A 17,935-nucleotide genomic window follows, 5' to 3' on the forward strand; every position below is an offset into this window, starting at 1 on the left:
TGGTTCAGCTCACTCCTAGAACCCAGGTAACCCCCTCCAGGAGAGGCCCTTGGAGGAGGCGGAGGGGAGGGGAGAAGCACAGGCCAGAGAGAAGCATCGTGGTCCAGGGGAGGCCCAGGGGCAAGATCTGGGGCTCAGGGCCTTCCTGGGCCCACTGAGGCAGCAAATACCGAGGAGGAGGAGGGAGACACCCGGGGGACAGCCGAAGGGCCTGGGGCAGTGTTGGCTCAGCTGCTTGCTGGCTGTCTCGGGCAAGCCACTTACCCTCTCTGTGCCCCAGAGGCCTCCTCTCTGCTGTGCTTTGCTCCTGCTCTCGGGGTGGCCCTGAGCTCATGCCCGCGGACGGGCTGTTAAGGCGGTAGCCACGGGAGGCGGGGGGTGAGGAGAAGCTGCAGGGCAGCTGCTGCCAGCTGGCCCGCTCGCCTTCACCTGCAGACAGCAGAGGGGATGCAGGTGGGACAAGAGGAAGGACTGCCCGCAGCCCACCTAAGGAGGCTGTAGAAAAGGCACCGAAGGGGGTGCTGACATGCCTGGAGATGGATGATGGACACAAGGTCCTCCCCAAGGAGAATGACCTCGGGCAGTCACTGGAGCCATCCCCCTGCCCACAGGCAGGCTGGCCCAAATCCTGACAAAGACTCTGAGCCAACCTGGGCCAGGGCAACCTCTGGCTGAAGGCGAGGGTCTGGGGCCGGGACTGGCAGCTGCAGGCCCCAGAGGCACCGCCCTTTAGGCTCGCCTGCCTGGACTGTCGCCTCTCGGGTCGGGGGTCTGAAGCCCGGGTGGGTCCCTGAAGGGAGCCGCAGCCAAGAGCCTCACCCCGGCTTCTCCATCTCCCCCACAAAGAGCACATGGCGCCTGCAGCCCCGCCCTGGCCCTGCACTGAGCTGCGGACCCGGCGCCAAGGCAGCCGTGAGTCCTGGGCCCCGGAGCCTCAGTCTTGCCATCTGTAAAATGGAGAGGCGGATACGCCAGGCCTCTCTGGGGCCCCTTCTCGAGCTGCCGCTGTAGGAGCTAAGGCCTGGGGGCAGCGGGGAGTGAGGCGCAGCCTGAACGGGGAGGAAGGGGAGTGAGCGGCGTCTCGGCAGCCCTGGCAGGGAGCAGGCGGTTGACCTAGCACTCTGGGGCGCCTGGATGACGCCCGAGAGGAGGAGGCTTCCTGCGGGGACCAAGCCAGGTCGGGGACTAGTTTCCATCCCCACCCACTGAGACGACAAGCGACTCCCCCCAAGGCAGCTGGAGACAGGGGCCTGCCGCGGACCCCCGAAGACCAAAAGGGCCCTCCAGCTGGATCGGCCGCTAAATGCTCACATCCCCCAGGGGCTCCTGCTGAAGCGTGGGGGACCGAGGTCAGACTACAGGAAGAACTTCTTGGGGTGAAGTTCTTTTCGGTGGCTCATGGGTGGGGAAGGAATCTCACCTCTCTCCTCTCACCCCACCCTCAGTGTAAACACAGGGCTTCTGCTTGTCAAAACGGAGGGAAGGCGGGGTGAGCAGATACGCTCCCCTCCCACCCACACGGGCTCCCTCTGGCACACACGAAGCAGGGCAGAGCCCTCCTGACCTCCAGCCCCACTGAACTTGTTTGGCGGCAGCTACAGCAGATGGGAGGCTTCAGGTCAGCTTCCGGCAGCACTTACCTGTTCCGCTGGGAGCTTGGTGGGAGAACGACAGCCCACAAACACCGTCCTCCTGCGCCAGCGGCCATCGTGCCTGCCGGCGAGGTCTGTGTGAATATCGGACGGGACTTCTCCAAGTCATCAGAGCTCCTCAGGGAAAAGGGAGAACCAAATCCAAGAGGATCAGGTTGCCCACGGAGGCCCAGCGTAGGCAGGGCCTGTCTGGGAAGCGCTGTCACCAAGCAGCCGTGTGCCCCCCCACCGGCTGTGCGCAAGGAGGGCTGCGCCATGCGGGGCGCCCCCAGGTAGGGGTGTCCCACGTGCAAGGCGTGCGCCCTGCCAATCCAGCCGGAGGGCACTTTTGGGCAGCCCCTTGAGCCCCCCGGGCTGCCCCCTGCTCCCGGGAAGTTGAGGCTGCAGAGCAGCTGATCTGAAAGGCTCTTTCCGACTCGGTGATTCTGTGAGCCGGTGTCACCGTGGGTGGGAGGAGGCCTGGCCTCCTGCCACCAGCATGAGGCTTGTTATCGCAACGTCCTCACGCCGACCCAGGAGCCAGGCCCAGAAGCCAGGCCCCGCCGCCCTCCTGCCTCCATCCGTGGCCAAGCCATGCCCGCGCACCCAGGGGGCAGGGACGTGAGAGCCGGGGAGATGGGCGGGATGGAGGAAGCACGCAGGAGGAGACCAGCCAGGGCCGGTGCTCCAGCCGGGTGCGGGTCCTGAGGGCCTCCTGGGAGGGTCTGCGCTGCGCACCTGTGGGGAGGTGGGGAGGCCCCGGGAGGTGGAGAGGAGAGCACCAAGAGTGAGGGCTGGGTGGGTGGGGGAGGAAGGGAGAGGGGCCCTGAGGGCTTCGTGGGAGCCTCCGGGGGACCCCCAGGAGTCTGCGCAGGAGAGTCTGAGGCAGGAGGAATTTCAGAAGAGCCCAAGGGCGCCCTCCATCCCCTGATCCTCCAGGCAGATCTGGCCTGAGCTGGAAGCAGAAGGTGGCCAGAAAGCGAGGCAGCAACCCAGGGCCCGCAGCAGTCCAGCAGCAGCAGGAGGCACAGGTCGAAGGGGTCAGGGGCAGAGGCTGGAACCCAGACTGCCTGGCGTCCAAGCCCGGCTCTGCCACCTGCCAAGTTTGTAATCTTGAACAAGTTATTTCACCTCTCTGTGCCTCAGTTTCCTCAGAGGTAAAACGCGGATAAGAATACCTCCTCCATCAAGGTGTTAGGGGAATTTAAATGAGTGAAAGATGCCAAGCATCTAGAACAATGCCTGGCACATAGTAGGTGCCACATAAGCATTTGCCACTATTTTTTTTTTAAGATTTTATTTCTCTCCCCTTCCCCTCCCCCCCACCCCCCGTTTTCTGCTCTCTGTGTCCATTTGCTGTATGTTCTTCTGCGTCCACTTGCATTATCAGGTGACACTGGGAAACTGCGTCTCTTTGTTGTTGTTGTTGCGTCATCTTGCTGCATCAGCTCTCCGTGTGTGCGGTGCCACTCCTGGGCGGCTGCGCTTTTTTCATGCAGGGCAGCTCTCCTTGCAGGGCATATACCTTGCACACGGGACACCCCTACGCGGGGGCGCCCCTGCATGGCACAGCACTCCTTGCGCACAGCAGCACTGTGCGTGGGCCAGCTTACCACACAGGTCAGGAGGCCCTGGGGATCGAACCCTGAACCCTCCATAGGGTAGATGGACGCTCTGTCAACTGAGCCACGTCCGCCTCCCTGCCACTATTATTTTCATTCCAAAGCTATACCCGGGGTTCGCCCAACAGCTCTCCAAGGGCAGATAAGATTATCTGCGGCCCAGAGAGCATACACGTCTAGGTTTGTCAGGGGGTTAGCACCTAAGTACTAGCCATGCCCTACCCTGCTGAGTTTCTGAGACAAGATGAGGCCAGGCTGGTCGAGGAGAGGGCGGCAGAGGGACCCCTGACTCCACGGTTTCCCTGGGGTCTCCCGCCTAAGCCCCAGGCACATGTTGGCGCTGGCACATCCTCAACCAGCGGGCCTGCTCCTCCTAGGAAAGCTTTCTCTGACTCCACTCCCTCCCACCCCTCCTCTCACTGCCCTCAGTTTGGGCAATCCATGATTGGAGAGCAGTTCTGGATGCACCTAGCCAGGGCCTGGGGTGGTGGCATGCACGCGAGGAGCCCCCGCTCGTCTGGGAGGCCTCCGTGGGGCCACGCCGGCTGGCCCCCGCCTGCCCACACCCGGCTCCCTCACCACCACCCTTCTGCTCTCCCAGGTGCAAGCCCTGGAGCAGCGCAACCAGCTGCTGGAGACCCACTGGAACTTTCTGCAGGGCCAGGCCTCCGCCAGCTTCGACCTCAGGCACGTCTACGAGGCGTACCAGGGCCGGCTGCGGGAGGAGCTGCGCAAAGCGAGCCAGGAGCAGGGGCAGCTGGAGGCCAGCCTCCTGCAGGTGCTCAAGAAGGTGGAGGAGTTTCGCACCAAGTAGGTCACACCTCGGGTTGGGGGGGCCGTGGGCAGAGCCTGGGTCTGCTCGGGCATGGGTGGAGAGGAACCAGCCTGCACCCAGGGGGCAGGTGCTGGACACGCGAGCCAGAGAATGAGGAAAGAAGATAAGGAATGGTTTTTCACTCCAGCAGTACTTAGTGAGGACCTACTACGGACCTGCCGTTCTAAATACTGGGGATACAGCAGTGACTCTCCAACCACCACCCTAGATGTGACCCTTACAGCAAGGTCCCCAGCTAAACACCGAGCTTGCCAGCTCCGGGGCACCGCCCCAGCCCACATCCCTGGCTCAGACCGCCTCGTCTTGGGCCCATAAACACGCTTGCTCTTGTCCACCCAGCCCGCTGGCAGTGGGAAAGTGTGTCACTAGCTGGAATAACAGATGGGCCTCTGCTTTGACGATGGCTTTGGATTTTGATCTCCAACGAGCTGGAAAGGAGAGGGGAGTGGCTGGGGTGCAGGCAGGGGATGGAAAAGTGGGTTTTGTTTGAATAAAGACTCAGCCCCCCAGAGGCGACTTGCGCCACGCCTGGAGGTTGACTGGGGACCTAGAGAGAGAAGGACAACGCAGCCCCAGCTTGCCAGATGCTGCGACGACTTCGTGGTGGAGACAGCTAAGGGGACCGGCAGCTGGCAGGCAGTGTGGTCCAGTGGCGGGCGCGAGCCTGGGGGGTTTACTCCTCACTCCCACCCTTTACTAGCTTCGTGCCCTCGGGCAAGTTGTTTAACATCTGAACCTCAGTTTCTGCCTGTGTAAATGGGAATAATGACGGTTCATACCAGTCTAAGGCTGGGGTGAGGAGTAGGGCTAGAGCCCAGGTTGGAGGTGGGGGGTGGGACCTGGCCACAGACACCAGCATTCCCCAAGCCCCTCAGCTATGAGTGGCAGCTTTCCCAGCCCCTAGAGGGCTGCAGTGCCTGCCACACAGTGGGTGCTAGACGCAGACGTGCTGAGCTGCATTGGCGCCTGGGCGCTCGGGGCTCAGAAGAGGCGCAGCCCTCTCTTGATTGGGCGATGGGCCAGGCTTGAGGGACGAGGAACTAAGGGCAGAGCTGAGGCAGAGCCGCACAGGCCGGGCCCCTGCACCCTCCCGCTAGGGCCAGGTGAGGGGCGTGCAGGGTGTGGCCTGAGCCCCTGCCCCCTCCAGCGCTCGGCCCAGCCCCAGGCCCTGCTGATTCGAGGAGAGGCCGCAGTGCCAGGAGGGCCGGAGAGCGGAGCAGCCCGCCCCGGGGGCTCAGCTCACCCACAGCCTCTGGCCTGACCTCCCCGTGCTCTGGGAGCCTCAGTTTCCTCGTTGGTGGAATGATCTGCAGGCCCTGTGCAGTCCACCAGCCCCGGCCTCCAGGGGTCCCAGGGCAGCACACGGGGCACCTGCTTACCTGCTCTGAGCCGTCCACCCTCCCCACACCTGACTGTTCAGGGGACACTCGCGGTAGCTCGCCAGAACCCACGGCCCATGTCAGCAATACCTGCGAGGTCTTCGGCTCGCAAAGGATCAGGGAACGCAGAGCCAGAAGGAGCCTTGGCTCCTCCTTGTATCGGGAAGGCAACGAGGCCGGGAGAGGGCAAGGGCTTGCTCCCACTCACACGGCCCTGCTAAGTCCCATCTCGAACCTCAGCCGGCCGCCTCCACAGCCCAGCCGGCCGTGCCCGCGGAGGCGCTTTGCAAGGGGAAGCGCTGTACACACTCTGCTTGTTGTTTTACCCTGACTCCGCCCCCTCCCTTGGCCTGCTGCCTGGTTTCCATAACCTGCTGCCCAGTTGTACTCCCTTCGGGTGCAAGGAACCCACCGAGATCAGGGTCAGAGAGACGGGTTTAGGGGCAGGGCCCGGGGCTTCTGTGTCTGCAGGTCAGAGCTGGGGGTGCTGCCAGCGAGCTGTGCGGGGCCTGGGGCCGCCAGGAGGCCGGAGCCGCCCCGCGGAGCCCTGACAGGGAGGGGCTGCCAGGCTGATGAGCTCAGCCTCCCTCCCAGAAGTAAACAAGCTGCAAAGGGCCTGAGAACGGGTTTGGGAGCTGGTGACTGGCAGAGGCTTGGGGGTGGGATGAGAGGTGGCGATCCAAAAGCTCTGAGGCAGCGGGGGGCACCAGGATCCTGTAGTCTGACGCTTCTATTTACTAAGGAGGATGCAGAGGTCCAGCCAGCGACATGCCTAAGACATGCAGCCCATGACTGGGGGGGTAACGGTGCAAGCCGCCCACTGCACAAGAGCCCCTGGCTGAGGAGGCGAAGGGGTCAAAGCCCAGTGGGGCGCCAAGCCGGGCGGGCTGGCGCAGGACCCCACTTTTTCTAATTCCCACAAAGCCTGGGGATGGGATGCAGCACCGAGCCACCAGCCTCTCCCCGGGGGCTCAGCCTTAGCGGCTGCCACCCACCCCACCCAGCAGGCCTGGAGTCCAGGGCAGGGCAGGGCCCGGCCTGGGCAGGGTCCCCTGACATCGCCCTTGGGGCCACAGTCCCGGCCTCCTTCTCTGCCGGGGGAGCGGTTCTCAGGGCACCTGCCAGGCCGCGGCCTCCCCTAGACTCACCCTGCCTATTCTCGCCTAGACCCCTGGCTGGTTTCTGTCTGGAGGGGAAACGCAGCCGTCCCTCTCCCCCCCTCAGCCAAGGGCAAATTCAAGGGGGTGGGGGGAGGTCCGATGGGACTCGCTGCCCCAGGTCCAAGCCTGGGGTTCTCCCCCTGAGGCTTCTTAGAAGACAGAGCCAAAAATAAACTGGAGAGCAGGCCCAAAGCAATTAGAAAGTCTTCAGCGGCCCCGAAAAATCAGAGAGCAGGGTAACCAGGGGGCCAGGAGAGCCACAGAGAGGGTGGGAAGAGCAGTGAGCAGAAAAGGAGGAGGTTTGGCACGTCAGAGCCCCACCACCACCCCCCACCCACCACCCACCCACGCACGCGCTGCCTTCCCAAGCCCCTGCCTGAGGCTGGCAGATCCCTGCTCTCCAGAGGGGAGGGAGCTCAACCAGGGCTGGTGTGGGGAGGGCCAGTCGATGAGGGCCTTCTCAGCGTGGGGCTCCCCAGGACAGGGAATTCCTGTTTAATCCCCCCTGCCGGGAGGATTTGTGAGGGGGGTGCGGTTCTGTCTGCAGTATGGCTTCCCCGGGCGCCCCTCCACGAAGGCGGGGTGGCCAGGGCTCAGGGCTGGAGGGCGGGGCCCTGTTTTGGGGGAGACCTGAGCTCAGGTAAGACAACAGGCACCGCCTGAGTGGGTGCTGGGCAGTGGTGGAAACACACCCGGTGTGAGCTGATGCACCCCTCCTGACCTCACTTTTACCGTAGCTGCGACGCGGGCGCGCAGGTTGTCCCAGGCCACGTGCCAGTTAGCGGAGGAGGCGGGAGCTGAGTCCTAGGAGCCGGGCAGGCTTACCCACCACACCCCGGTAGCCTCCACGCCCTTCTCCCAGCCTCCGTTTCCTCATCTGTAAAATGGGACCCAGGGGCGAGGGCAGGGACAGCAGCCAGCCCGCGGCATGGTGGCCGGCAGCGCCTCTCGTCCCCCTCCAGGCCAGGACTTCTCGGACATTCCGTGTGTCCTGGCAGACTGCAGAGCAGGCTCCCTGGCTAACCCCCTGCCCCCTCGCCTGTGATCGGCACCCTCGGAGCCCCTCTCAGGCTACTGGAGCCAAGGCCGTGGCCGGGGAGGGGGTTTGCCGCCAGCACACGGAGTGTCAGAGGCCAAGAGCCCTGTGGGTTCTAGCCTCTCTCGGGTGCCCTCTAGCCAGGCCCTCCCTCAGCACCTTAGGTGCTGGTGCCAAGGAAGGCGAGAGGGGTGGTGGGTGCGGCCAGCTGGCCGGCGTAGGGGTCAGTGCCGCTCCGTGGGGTCAGGCGCCAGCCCGGCGGCAGTGGCTGTAATTAGGGCCACCGGGGATTCAGGCATTCCCGGGAGAGGAGGGCAGGAAAGAGGAAGCTACAGGCCCCCACGTCCGCCAGGGCAGTGCCGGCTGAGGGGAGGGAGGGCTGAGGCTGAGACCCCCATCCCCGTGGGGCCAAATCACACGTCTCAGCGGGAGGGACCTGGGATCCAGTGCTCCTACCCTGCAGTGACCTCGCTCCAACACCAGGAGGCCTGGAGTACAAAGGGGACAGAACTGTAAAGGGGGAGACCCGGCTGTGGGGAGCACTGGCTGTACTTGGTGACTCTGTCGCCCGCTTCCCAGCACACACCCCTCATAGACGAGGAAGCCGGGGGGAGGGCTGAAGCCGCTGCCCCCGATCCCAGCTGCCGGCCATCTGACCGCAGAGCCCCAGCTCTTCCTCTCCTCCCCTAAGAGGGAACGTGGTGGGATGGTGTCCAACCCTCTGACAAATCTCAGAAGGAAGAGGCTGGGACCGCAGGAAGGGCTCGAGGTGGGAAAGTGAGGTGTGAGCAGGGGGTGCTAGGAACAGACTTGACCAAAGGCACAGCTTGTTTGCCCCTGAGGTTCCCAGGGGAGGAGTTTGGGGACCAGCAAAGGACCACAGTATACAGTCTGGGAAGGCTTCCTGGAGGAGGTAAATGCAGAGGTGGGCCAGATGCCTCTGGGATAGGACTGGGTGACCACCTGGAGGGAGCAGAGGGAGGGAATGAGAGGTGGCTTTGCCTTCTTCCCCAGCAGCACCTCCTGGGGTCAAGGGGCAGGAGAGGCACCCTAGAATTCCCTGAAGGAAAGGCCAGTTGGCACAGGCACCCAATGTGATAGCAGAGCCCCGTGCCCTCACCCACGGAGGGTTAACCAGCCCCCATGAGGGGAGCGCTGGCCTCAGCCCTCCCTCTCCCTCTCTGCCCTTCCAGGTACGAGGACGAGCTCTCCCAGCGCACCGACCTGGAGTTTACCTTCGCGCAGCTGAAGAAGGTAGCCTGCCCGGGCCACCCCAGGCGCCTTTCTCCTCAGCGTCACCCACTTTCCTCCCTCCTCAAGCCAAGCCCTCAGAGGCCTGATTCCCAGGACCAACAGACAGAAAGCAGACAGACAGACAGAGCACCTGTCCTCACCCTGCTCCTTTCTCCCACGGTCCAAGTCACGTCCCTCGGGAATTCCCCTGTAGTAGTCAGCCAAAGGGGCGCCGATGCAAAGTACCAGCACTCTGTTGGCTTCTTTTTTTTTTTTAAGATTTATGTTTTTATTTATTTCTCTCCCCCCTCCCATCTGCTCTCTGTGTCCATTCTCTGTGTGTTCTTCTGTGACCGCTTCTATCCTTATCAGTGGCACTGGCAATCTGTCTCTCCTTTTGTTGCGTCATCCTTGTGTCAGCTCTCTGTGTGTGCGGCGCCATTCCTGGGCAGGCTGCACTTTCTTTCGCGCTGGGCGGCTCTCCTTACGGGGCACACTCCTTGCCCGTGGGGCTCCCCTATGCGGGGGACACCCTGCATGGCAGGGCACTCCTTGCGCGCATCAGCACTGCACATGGGCCAGCTCATCACACAGGTCAAGGAGGCCCTGGGTTTGAACCTTGGACCTCCCATATGGTAGGAGGATGCTCTATCAGTTGAGCCAAATCCACTTCCCTCTGCTGGCCTTTATAAAGGATACTTATCTGGGGTAGGAGCTTACAGTCACAAGGCCCTAAAGAGTCCAACTCCAGGTACCATAAGAGGTACTTTCTCACCCCAAGTCATTTGCCGTATGTGGAAGCATGATGACTGCTGGTCTCTGCAAAGGTTCAGTCTTCCTCCTCCTCCTAAGGCTCTGTAGTGCCAGCTGCTTCCCTTCTCAGCTGAAGGCTTGTCTCTCTCCCCGGGGCTCGATTCTTTCCAGGCTCAGCTGCTCTGTTCTCTCTACAAGGGCAGCTGTAGACTCCCAGGCTCTCTCTTCCTGGGGCCTCTGCCGTGTCTACGGAGCTGTCTCTATTCCTCTGTGTTTTACTCCTGTGTATTTACTTCCCAGGGCTCCAGCATCAAAACTCCAACTCTCTCCTCTGCCCGACGTTTTCTCTGTGAATCCCCACCCCCTTGGTTCACGGGGACCCAATGTCCTACGGATGTGGCCGAATCAAAGCCTCGATCATAATTTAATCAAGTAAAAGTAAAACCTCTGAATCCAATACAATCTAATATGCCCAGAGGAACAGACCAGCTTACAAACACAATCCACTATCTATTTTTGGAATTCATAAACAATATCAAACTGCTACACCCCCCATTCTCCCTCAGGAAGCAACCTCCCCCACCCCCCACTCCTGCCCTGGGGCCGCTCCGGTCCCTCTCCCATCACCCTTCCCCACTCCAACCCCCAGGACCTGGACACAGAGTGTCTCCGACGGACTGAACTGGAAACCAAGTTGAAAGTCCTGCAGAGCTTCGTGGAGCTGATGAAAACCATCTATGAGCAGGTGAGCGAGAGGGGGCGCTGTCCTTCCAGCCGAGAGCTGGCGGGACCACGGGAAAGGGGTGCCCCGGGGGAGTGGGAGCGGCAGCATCACTTACCCTTCCTGGCCAGACATACCGATGTCCCTAACCCCCCCGCCCCGTCCCCCCGTTACTCATTCGCACAAAGCTCGGGCGGCGCTCTCAGGGAGAGCACGTCGTGGGGGTGAGGCAGGTGCCTCCGGGCAGGCTGGGGAGGCTGGTTGCAGAGGCAGGCAGGCACCAGGGAGGGAGCCTTGAACACCCGTTCCCACGAGCGTGTCTCGGGCACTCAGAGTCCAAGCTCCACTAGGAGTGCATCTCGCCCTTCCCCATTCAGCAGGGGCAGAGACCCGGGCTCAGACTGTCTGATTCCCAGACTAGTCTAGCCTCTGGAACAAAACTGGCCCAGCACATGCCTCCGGGACACATTCTCCCAAGTCCTCAGCCGAGCCTAAGTGGATGCTGCCAGTGCCATCGTCATTTTGGGCCCCACTGGTGGAGGCTGCAGGCTTCTGGAGCTTGTGTGCTGCAACGGCCAAACTGTGGCTGTGCCGCCCAGGACAGAGCCAGGATCAGGGTCTCTGGGCCGCCGACCATGCGAAAGGGAGATTGGACTCATGGTTGAGCCCAGACCATGGTCCTTTCCGGCAGGCTTGGCCCCAGTGAGGCAACTGCAGGTCTGTGGCCTGTTTGTGGCCACGGAGCAGAGCACAGCAGAGAGACACATGGACCTTGGGAACAGCAGGGTCACAGCCCTCCCAGGTGGACCTGCCCACCGGCAGCCCTGAAAAGCTGCACATCCCTGCCAGAGCCCTCCACAACCAGGCCAAGCCCCCAGCGGGCCCTTAAGAGACTGCTCTGAGCACCACGCCCACTGGTCCGCTTGAGAAGTGGGTCAGGGGCTCTTCTGCCCAAACCCACGTGGGCAGGTGCAGCCGGGCCGACACCCACAGGGCTGACGGCTCAGGGTCTGCCCTCCACCCTGCTCACCCACGACTCTGGGCAGGTGCAGAGCCTAAGCTCAGCCAGAAGGGAGGCCCTGCGGATGTGGCGCTGTGAACTAGGAAGGAGGGACCTAACCAGCCGTATACCTGGGCATGGCTGGACGCATGTCCACAAGCCCTCTCAGCCTCTGCCTCGTGGCTGCCAGGCGCAGCGCCTGGGACGGCGAGCCTGCCGAGGTCCCGGTGCTATCCACGCGGCTCGGGCACCTGCCGCAGAAACAGGCTGCCCTGTCCCTGGCCACTTCATCTCGGCTTCGTCACCTTCCCCAGCTGTAATAGTCCCCTTACCTGTGGTTTATTGCGTCTCTGCTCCATTGCAGGTTTTACAGCAGCTTGAATCTGAATCCTGGCTCAGTAATTATGTCAACTTGAGCAGTTATTTTAATCTCCCTATGCCTCAGTCTCCCCCTCTGTAAAATGGGCAGGATATTAGTGCCTTCCTCACCAGGCTGCCGTCAGGGTTCATTTTGTTCCTACATCCTAAGGCATTCCCTTAGAACCGAGTCTGGCACGTGGTAGGCATTTAATACACGCTAGCTGGTTTCCGTTTTATAAACTATACCCATTTTACAGATGAGAAAACTGGGGCTCATAGAGGTTTAAAAACTGGGCTGGGTTACCCAGCCAAAAAAAGGTGACTGTTTTCAGAGCTCTGGACCGTGAAGCACTGCTGTTGTTTTTTTAAGTTTGCCTCTCGAGGGATGGAGCATCAGGCACAGCTACAGGCTTTTAGGGTGTCCTGGTGCAGACACAGTTTAATCAGGGAAATGGGGTCCCTGACTGAAATTTGATGACTGAAATAGGGGTCACTGTGAATTCCGGAAGGAGTGACTGTCCAGCCCAGGCCCCTCCCCAAGAGTGAGCCCCCCACCTCCCGCCTGGCCCCCTCCCTGCCTCTGTGGCCGGCGGCCTGATTCACTCTCTTTGCACAACGCTGGCAAAGGGTGCTCTGTTTACTCCCCACTCGCTCCCCCGAGTCCGCCAGGCCCAGGCTGTTTACAGCACCTCCAGGGAAGCAGCACAGCAGCCAGAGGCGACACCCTGCAGCCCCTTGGGCAGCTCCCTGTTCCCCCTGTCTCCCCGCCCCCCTGAGTGTTCTGGCCCGGAGGATGCCGGGCTACAGGCGTGCTGGGAAGCTGGTCTGGGGCTGGAAAGATGGGCAGGGCTTTGGCTTCTGCTCCCTGCCCCTCCACGGGAGACACAGCCGCAGCAAAGAGCATGAGCCCTTTGTCAGAGGGGGAGCGCAATGGCTGGGGGCGCAGGGGGCGTTGACCTGCCTCCCAAAGGTGCGAGCTGAGCTAGCGGGGCAGTCATGGTGGGGAGGTGCTTGGCCTTCGCTCAGGGCCCGGGGGAAGGAGCAGCCCTGCTCTCAGCTCCTCCTGGGGTGAGGACACGGGGGTGCCTGAGGATCGCCGAGCCCGCCCCCAGCCCTTGGCCCCCACGTCTGTGCCCGGCCAGGAGCTGAAGGACCTGGCGGCCCAAGCGCAGGACGTGTCAGTGACCGTGGGCCTGGACAGCCGCTGCCACATCGACCTGAGCGGCCTGGTGGAGGAGGTGAAGGCGCAGTACGACGCCATCACAGCCCGCAGCCTGGAGGAGGCCAAGGCGTACTCGCGGAGCCAGGTGAGCCGCCGACCTCGCGGGGTGGTGCCCGCGGCAGGGGCCGCCGGTCACCAAGGGCTCCCGCCGCTCCGGGAGAGGGGCATGGGGATGCGCAGGGACAGGGCAGCAGGGGGCCGCGAGACCACCGCGGTCGGTTCACGGGCAGGTGTGGAGGACGTGCCGGGTCCCGAGGGCCGGTGGAGGGGAAGCCCTCGGTCTGTGCCCTCCGGGAGCTCCCCGGGGACAGCAGCGCCGGGCCATCTCCAGGTCCTGCCCAGGGGCTCGGTCCAGGGCCGCTGGGAGGAAGCCAGGCTGGAGAGAGGGCTGGGTGGGATTGTGGGCGGCAGAGGAGGAGATTGGGGGGGGGGGTGAACAGTAGGAGTAGAGGACCTGGGGCAAGGGTGCCGGGAGGGACACTGAGAGCTGCCCTCGCTGCAACCTCCACCCCCCACCCAGCTGGAGGAGCGGGTCGCCTGCTCAGCCGAATTTGTGACCAGCCTCCAGAGCTGCCGCAGCGAGATCTCTGACCTCAACGTGCACATCCAGAAGCTCAGGTCCCAGATCCTCTCCATCCAGAGCCACGTGAGTGCCCAGGGGCGCGGGGCGCACATGCCCACGCACGCTGCAGGCAGGCAAGGCCCGACCTAGTGTGGCCCTGGGCAGGTCCCTCAGTGCCTCCGTGCCTCGGCTTCCCCACCTGTCATATGGATCAGAGCAAGGCTCTGCATGGGAAAGTGCTTTATACATTGGCCAGGGCTGTTGGAACATCAGACAGCCCCCCTCCACACATGCCCAGAGCCTGCTGCCTTCCTCCCAGGCGCCCCACAATTAGAGAGAGAGTGCGAGAGTGAGAAAGAGGAGAGCAGAAGCCAAGTCCCAGCCTCTGGCCTGGACAAGTGTCCAGAGCAAGAGCCTCTCTGCCGGGCAGCTGGGACAGGCTCCTTTCGTGGCTTGTGGTACTTCCCTCTGGCCTTAGGGGAGTGTCTGCCATTGTAACTGAAGTCCCTCTTGCTGCACTGTAACCGCTGCCCCACCCACGAGTGCCACGGCTTGGTCTTCTGTCCCCACTCACACTCCTACCCAGGCCCAAAGTGGGCTCCAGGCCCTGGCTCAGTCTCTGCTCCCCCCCCTTCCTCCCGTCCTCCTCGCTGCAGTGCCTGAAGCTGGAGGAGAACATCAAGGCGGCCGAGGAGCAGGGGGAGCTGGCCTTCCAGGACGCCAAGGCCAAGCTGGCCCGGCTGGAGGCCGCGCTGCAGCAGGCCAAGCAGGACATGGCGCAGCAGCTGCGCAAGTACCAGGAGCTGATGAACGTCAAGCTGGCGCTGGACGTGGAGATCGCCACCTACCACAAGCTGCTGGAGGGCGAGGAGTGCAGGTGAGGCCCGAGAACGGCCGGGCAGGGCCAGGGGAGAGGGAGAGCCGGGGGCGGGGGGCCAGCCCCACGCGAGGCCAGCCTCCACCTCCCACGTGGCACGGGGAGCCCGATGGGCCTGCTTTCGATCCCAGCTCAGCCGCTGACGAACTGGGGACCGTGACCCGTTCATTAAATTCTGTTTCCCCATCTGGGAAATAGGGCTGACCATAAACATGGCCCCCCTCACAGAGGGGTGGAGAAGACTCATGCGATCCTGACAAAAGAAATGCTCAGAGATGGTTAGCTTTCACACAGGGAAGAGGAGGCTGAGGTCCAGAGAGGACATGCTGGCCAGCCAGGGCCACCCAGCAGGGTGGGAATGGGAGTGGCAACCAAGAACTCCCCTCACCTGCCAAACCGCAGGCCTCCAGTCCCAAGGGAGCTCCAGCCCCAGGCTCCCTTCCCACCCACCGTATCCCAACCCCCCCCCCCACTAGGATGGACTTGCCGTCAGCCACCGTGGTCAGCGCTGTGCCGTCCCCATTCAGAACCAGTGAGTCGCCTTGCCCCAAGAACCCAGGGAGGGCAGGGGGCAGAGTGTCCGGGGATCGTGACCCTAAGGGCATCATTTCGCGTGGCTCCCAAACCTGCAGCCCCTTCCCCCCAACCCCTTATCTCCCCCGTAGGCGCCTCCAAGTCGGGGGTCTCCAAGGGCCCCGCCCACAAGAACAGCAGCAAAGGCCACATGATCAAAATCACCGAAGTGTCCGAGAAGTTCCTCTCCCAGGAATCGGAGGCCTCGGACTAAGGCAGCTGGACGCCGGGAGCCCCAGGCCACTCCTCCTGCAGCAGGAGGGACTTAAGCTAGACTCAAGAAAGCAGCCTAGAGCCCCTAGGTTGGAAGCAGAGGCAAAACCTGATACAGAACTGAGAAGAAGAGGGTTCGAAACATGACTGCTTTTTTGTGGGTTGCCCACGGGTGGGAGAGGGGTGTCACCAGCTCTTCAGGTCCCCTCCACTCCATAGTGACATCCCCCAGAACCACCCTTCCAACCTCCTGTCCAGAGGTTTTCCTGGCTGGGTTAACTGGAATTTGGCCTCAGTTTTGTCTCTACCTCCTCTCTCCTTGAGGCTCCTCACCCAACACGGGGCTCTAACCAGGTACCTTGGCCCGTTTGCCCAACCCTTGCCCTAAACTCGTATCTCAAGCCTCACCTTGCCTCTACGTCAGAACCGAGACTGTGCCCCCACTTGCCCAGCCCTGCCCCAGCCCTGGCCTGGGGGCTGAGGAGCACCGCCTGGGCACCCCCCACCCAATATCGGGGTTCCTGGGCAGGCTGGGCGCTGACTGCCTCCTGGCTTTCCTGCACCCCTTGGACTCCCCAGGCACCTGACGGTATTGGGGAGCGAGGGGAGGAGGGTCCCTGGGTGTGTGGGCCCCGAGCCTGGTCCTCTGAGATCAGCCCAGACGCCGCTGTCCACTCTCTCCCTGCGGGTGCCTCCCGGTAGGTCATAGCGCCAGGCCACCAGCCCCGTCCAGCTCCCAGCGCCGTCTCCAAAGGCCGTTCCCGCACAGTGCACCCCCGGCAGGGAGGACGGCCGGCAGCCTGGGACCAGGCAGGACATCTAGATCCTCCCTTCTCCTCCCTGCCCTCCCTGGCTCCACGACCCCTGCCTGGGGTCGGAGTTCTCTGCCCCCTGCCCCTGTCCCAGCCCAAATACACGGCCTTAGAGCCCCAGGGACCCCCTGCCCTGAACCCCTAGAACACGAGTTCCCAGGAATCCCGCTTCTCAGGGCCCCTGCTCTCCTTTCCATCCGGCCAAACGGCCCGGCCTCCCCTCCTGTGCATTCACGGAGCAGCCCAGGAGCGCCCACACCTCTGGGCCTGCAGCTTCATCTCACCTAAGGGTGTCCTGCCACCTGTCCCCACCCCGAGCCCACCCTCCCGGCCTCCCGCAGGGCCATGAAGAAGGCCCAGGCAGGTCTGGGAGCCTCTGAGCCCTTGAGTCGGACTCAGTGACAAGTCTTCAGAGGGCTCAAGCAAAGAGAAAAGCTGTGCATCCACCAAGAAGATCTGGGGCTTTCCGAGTGCTCCAGTTTCCTCACTGCTCTCACCTTCGGGGTCTGCAGGGGGATCCAGCCTCCCACTCGGCAAGCCCCTTCTCTCCTTCCCTCTCTTCGCCCCTAGCCGCTCCTTGCCCTCACCTCCTCTCTCGGGCAGGGTCTGGTTCATTCACTTGTTTTCCAGGACCTAGTGGCCCAAGACCTTGCCCTCCCCCCAGGCCTCAAGGTCCTCCCGGCCTGTGGGGGCGCTGGTGGGCTACTGACGCTCAGGCCAGAGAGGACCCAGAACTCATCTCTGTGTCAGGAAGGCATTAGCCAGTCCTGAAATCCCAAAAGAGGGTGCTGACTGATGCTTTTTCTCAAGCTATTTATTGGTTTCCAAGGGAGCAGATCCACAGTGCAGATACAAGATATATAAAGTATATATATATATATTATTTTTTCATAACTTATGTGGCTTTTAACTTATTGCTTCCCTTCCTGTTTCTGCATAATCCGTGTGGTATATACTATCTTTCTGGATAGAGAACATATATCCCAGCCACCCCATCTGATCGGCTGAGTATCTCAGGGCAGTGCCCCCTTCTCCCTGCCGAGGGACGAATAAAGTGCTGATATTTGTCCATGGATAAAGCCGTGTCTGTATTTATCTTCCTTTGGGGACTGGTCAGTCACTGGTCAATCAGGCTGACCACCGGACTTCGGAGATTCTCCAGTGGGGACAGGACACATCACCCCCCAAGGAGCCCATCGCAACCTTGGCCTACGTTCTGGGCGCTTCCTGGCTTGCACAGGCACCGTGTGGGCCCCTGATCCGGCACGTCGTAGGGAATTCCCCCAAGTGGTGTGGGGTCTCCCCCTCAAACACGTCTGCCCAGGTGGATTATATTCTGATGGGTACAGGCATAAGCCTGCCACATCAAAATCTAGCTCAACTACACCTCAAGACGCTCTGTCAGGTTGGAGAGATACTCAAGGAAGCCACCCTGGACTTCCCAGCCAAGTGCAGAAATGGGTGCTAGCAAAGGTCCAAATAGAGGGAGGGTAGTGGAGGCCAAGAGAATCAGGGAATGGAGCAGGCTGCTCGGATGAAGCAGGGCTTTAAGCAAGCTAGACAGACTGTCAGAAGAACAGGGGTCTCAAGGAAAGGACTCTTGGGGGGTAAAGGGACTTCCAAGCCAATGAACTGGTCACCCACGCACCCGCAGTGAGCCCTCGGGCAAATGGAGTCTCCACTTCTTCATGTGTGAAATGGAGCAAACGCTGCTCTGCTTGCCCCACAAGGGGGGTGGGATCTGATAAGATAGCTGTGTTTCTGGCATCTCTTGTTTCCAGAACTCTGGACAGGAAGAGCTCAATAAATGCAGAGGCTCGTTAGTGATGTCACTGTCCATGACAGCAGATGATCAGGGCTAAGTCGGCTGACTAATCGGGAGACCCCGGCACAGGCAATTGGGCCTGGGCGCTGGCTGGCTCCGGGCACAGCACAGCCGGGCTCCT

The 17,935-nt window shown here is 62.1% G+C and overlaps 1 protein-coding gene across 1 annotated transcript in view; it reads left to right on the forward strand.

Moving 5' to 3' along the window:
• Positions 1 to 17,068, forward strand: part of KRT80 (keratin 80) — an 18,349-nt gene extending 1,281 nt beyond the window's left edge. Inside the window, exons 2-9 of the mRNA XM_058308190.2 lie at positions 3,855 to 4,063; positions 8,857 to 8,917; positions 10,299 to 10,394; positions 12,873 to 13,037; positions 13,473 to 13,598; positions 14,171 to 14,391; positions 14,868 to 14,923; positions 15,057 to 17,068. Coding sequence (XP_058164173.1) covers positions 3,855 to 4,063; positions 8,857 to 8,917; positions 10,299 to 10,394; positions 12,873 to 13,037; positions 13,473 to 13,598; positions 14,171 to 14,391; positions 14,868 to 14,923; positions 15,057 to 15,178 — 1,056 coding nt within the window. The 3' untranslated portion in view covers positions 15,179 to 17,068. The remainder of the gene's footprint in view (positions 1 to 3,854; positions 4,064 to 8,856; positions 8,918 to 10,298; positions 10,395 to 12,872; positions 13,038 to 13,472; positions 13,599 to 14,170; positions 14,392 to 14,867; positions 14,924 to 15,056) is intronic.
• Positions 17,069 to 17,935: the final 867 nt, after the last annotated feature.

The sequence above is a fragment of the Dasypus novemcinctus genome, chromosome 12 (genome assembly GCF_030445035.2).
Source record: "Dasypus novemcinctus isolate mDasNov1 chromosome 12, mDasNov1.1.hap2, whole genome shotgun sequence".
NCBI lineage: Eukaryota > Metazoa > Chordata > Mammalia > Cingulata > Dasypodidae > Dasypus > Dasypus novemcinctus.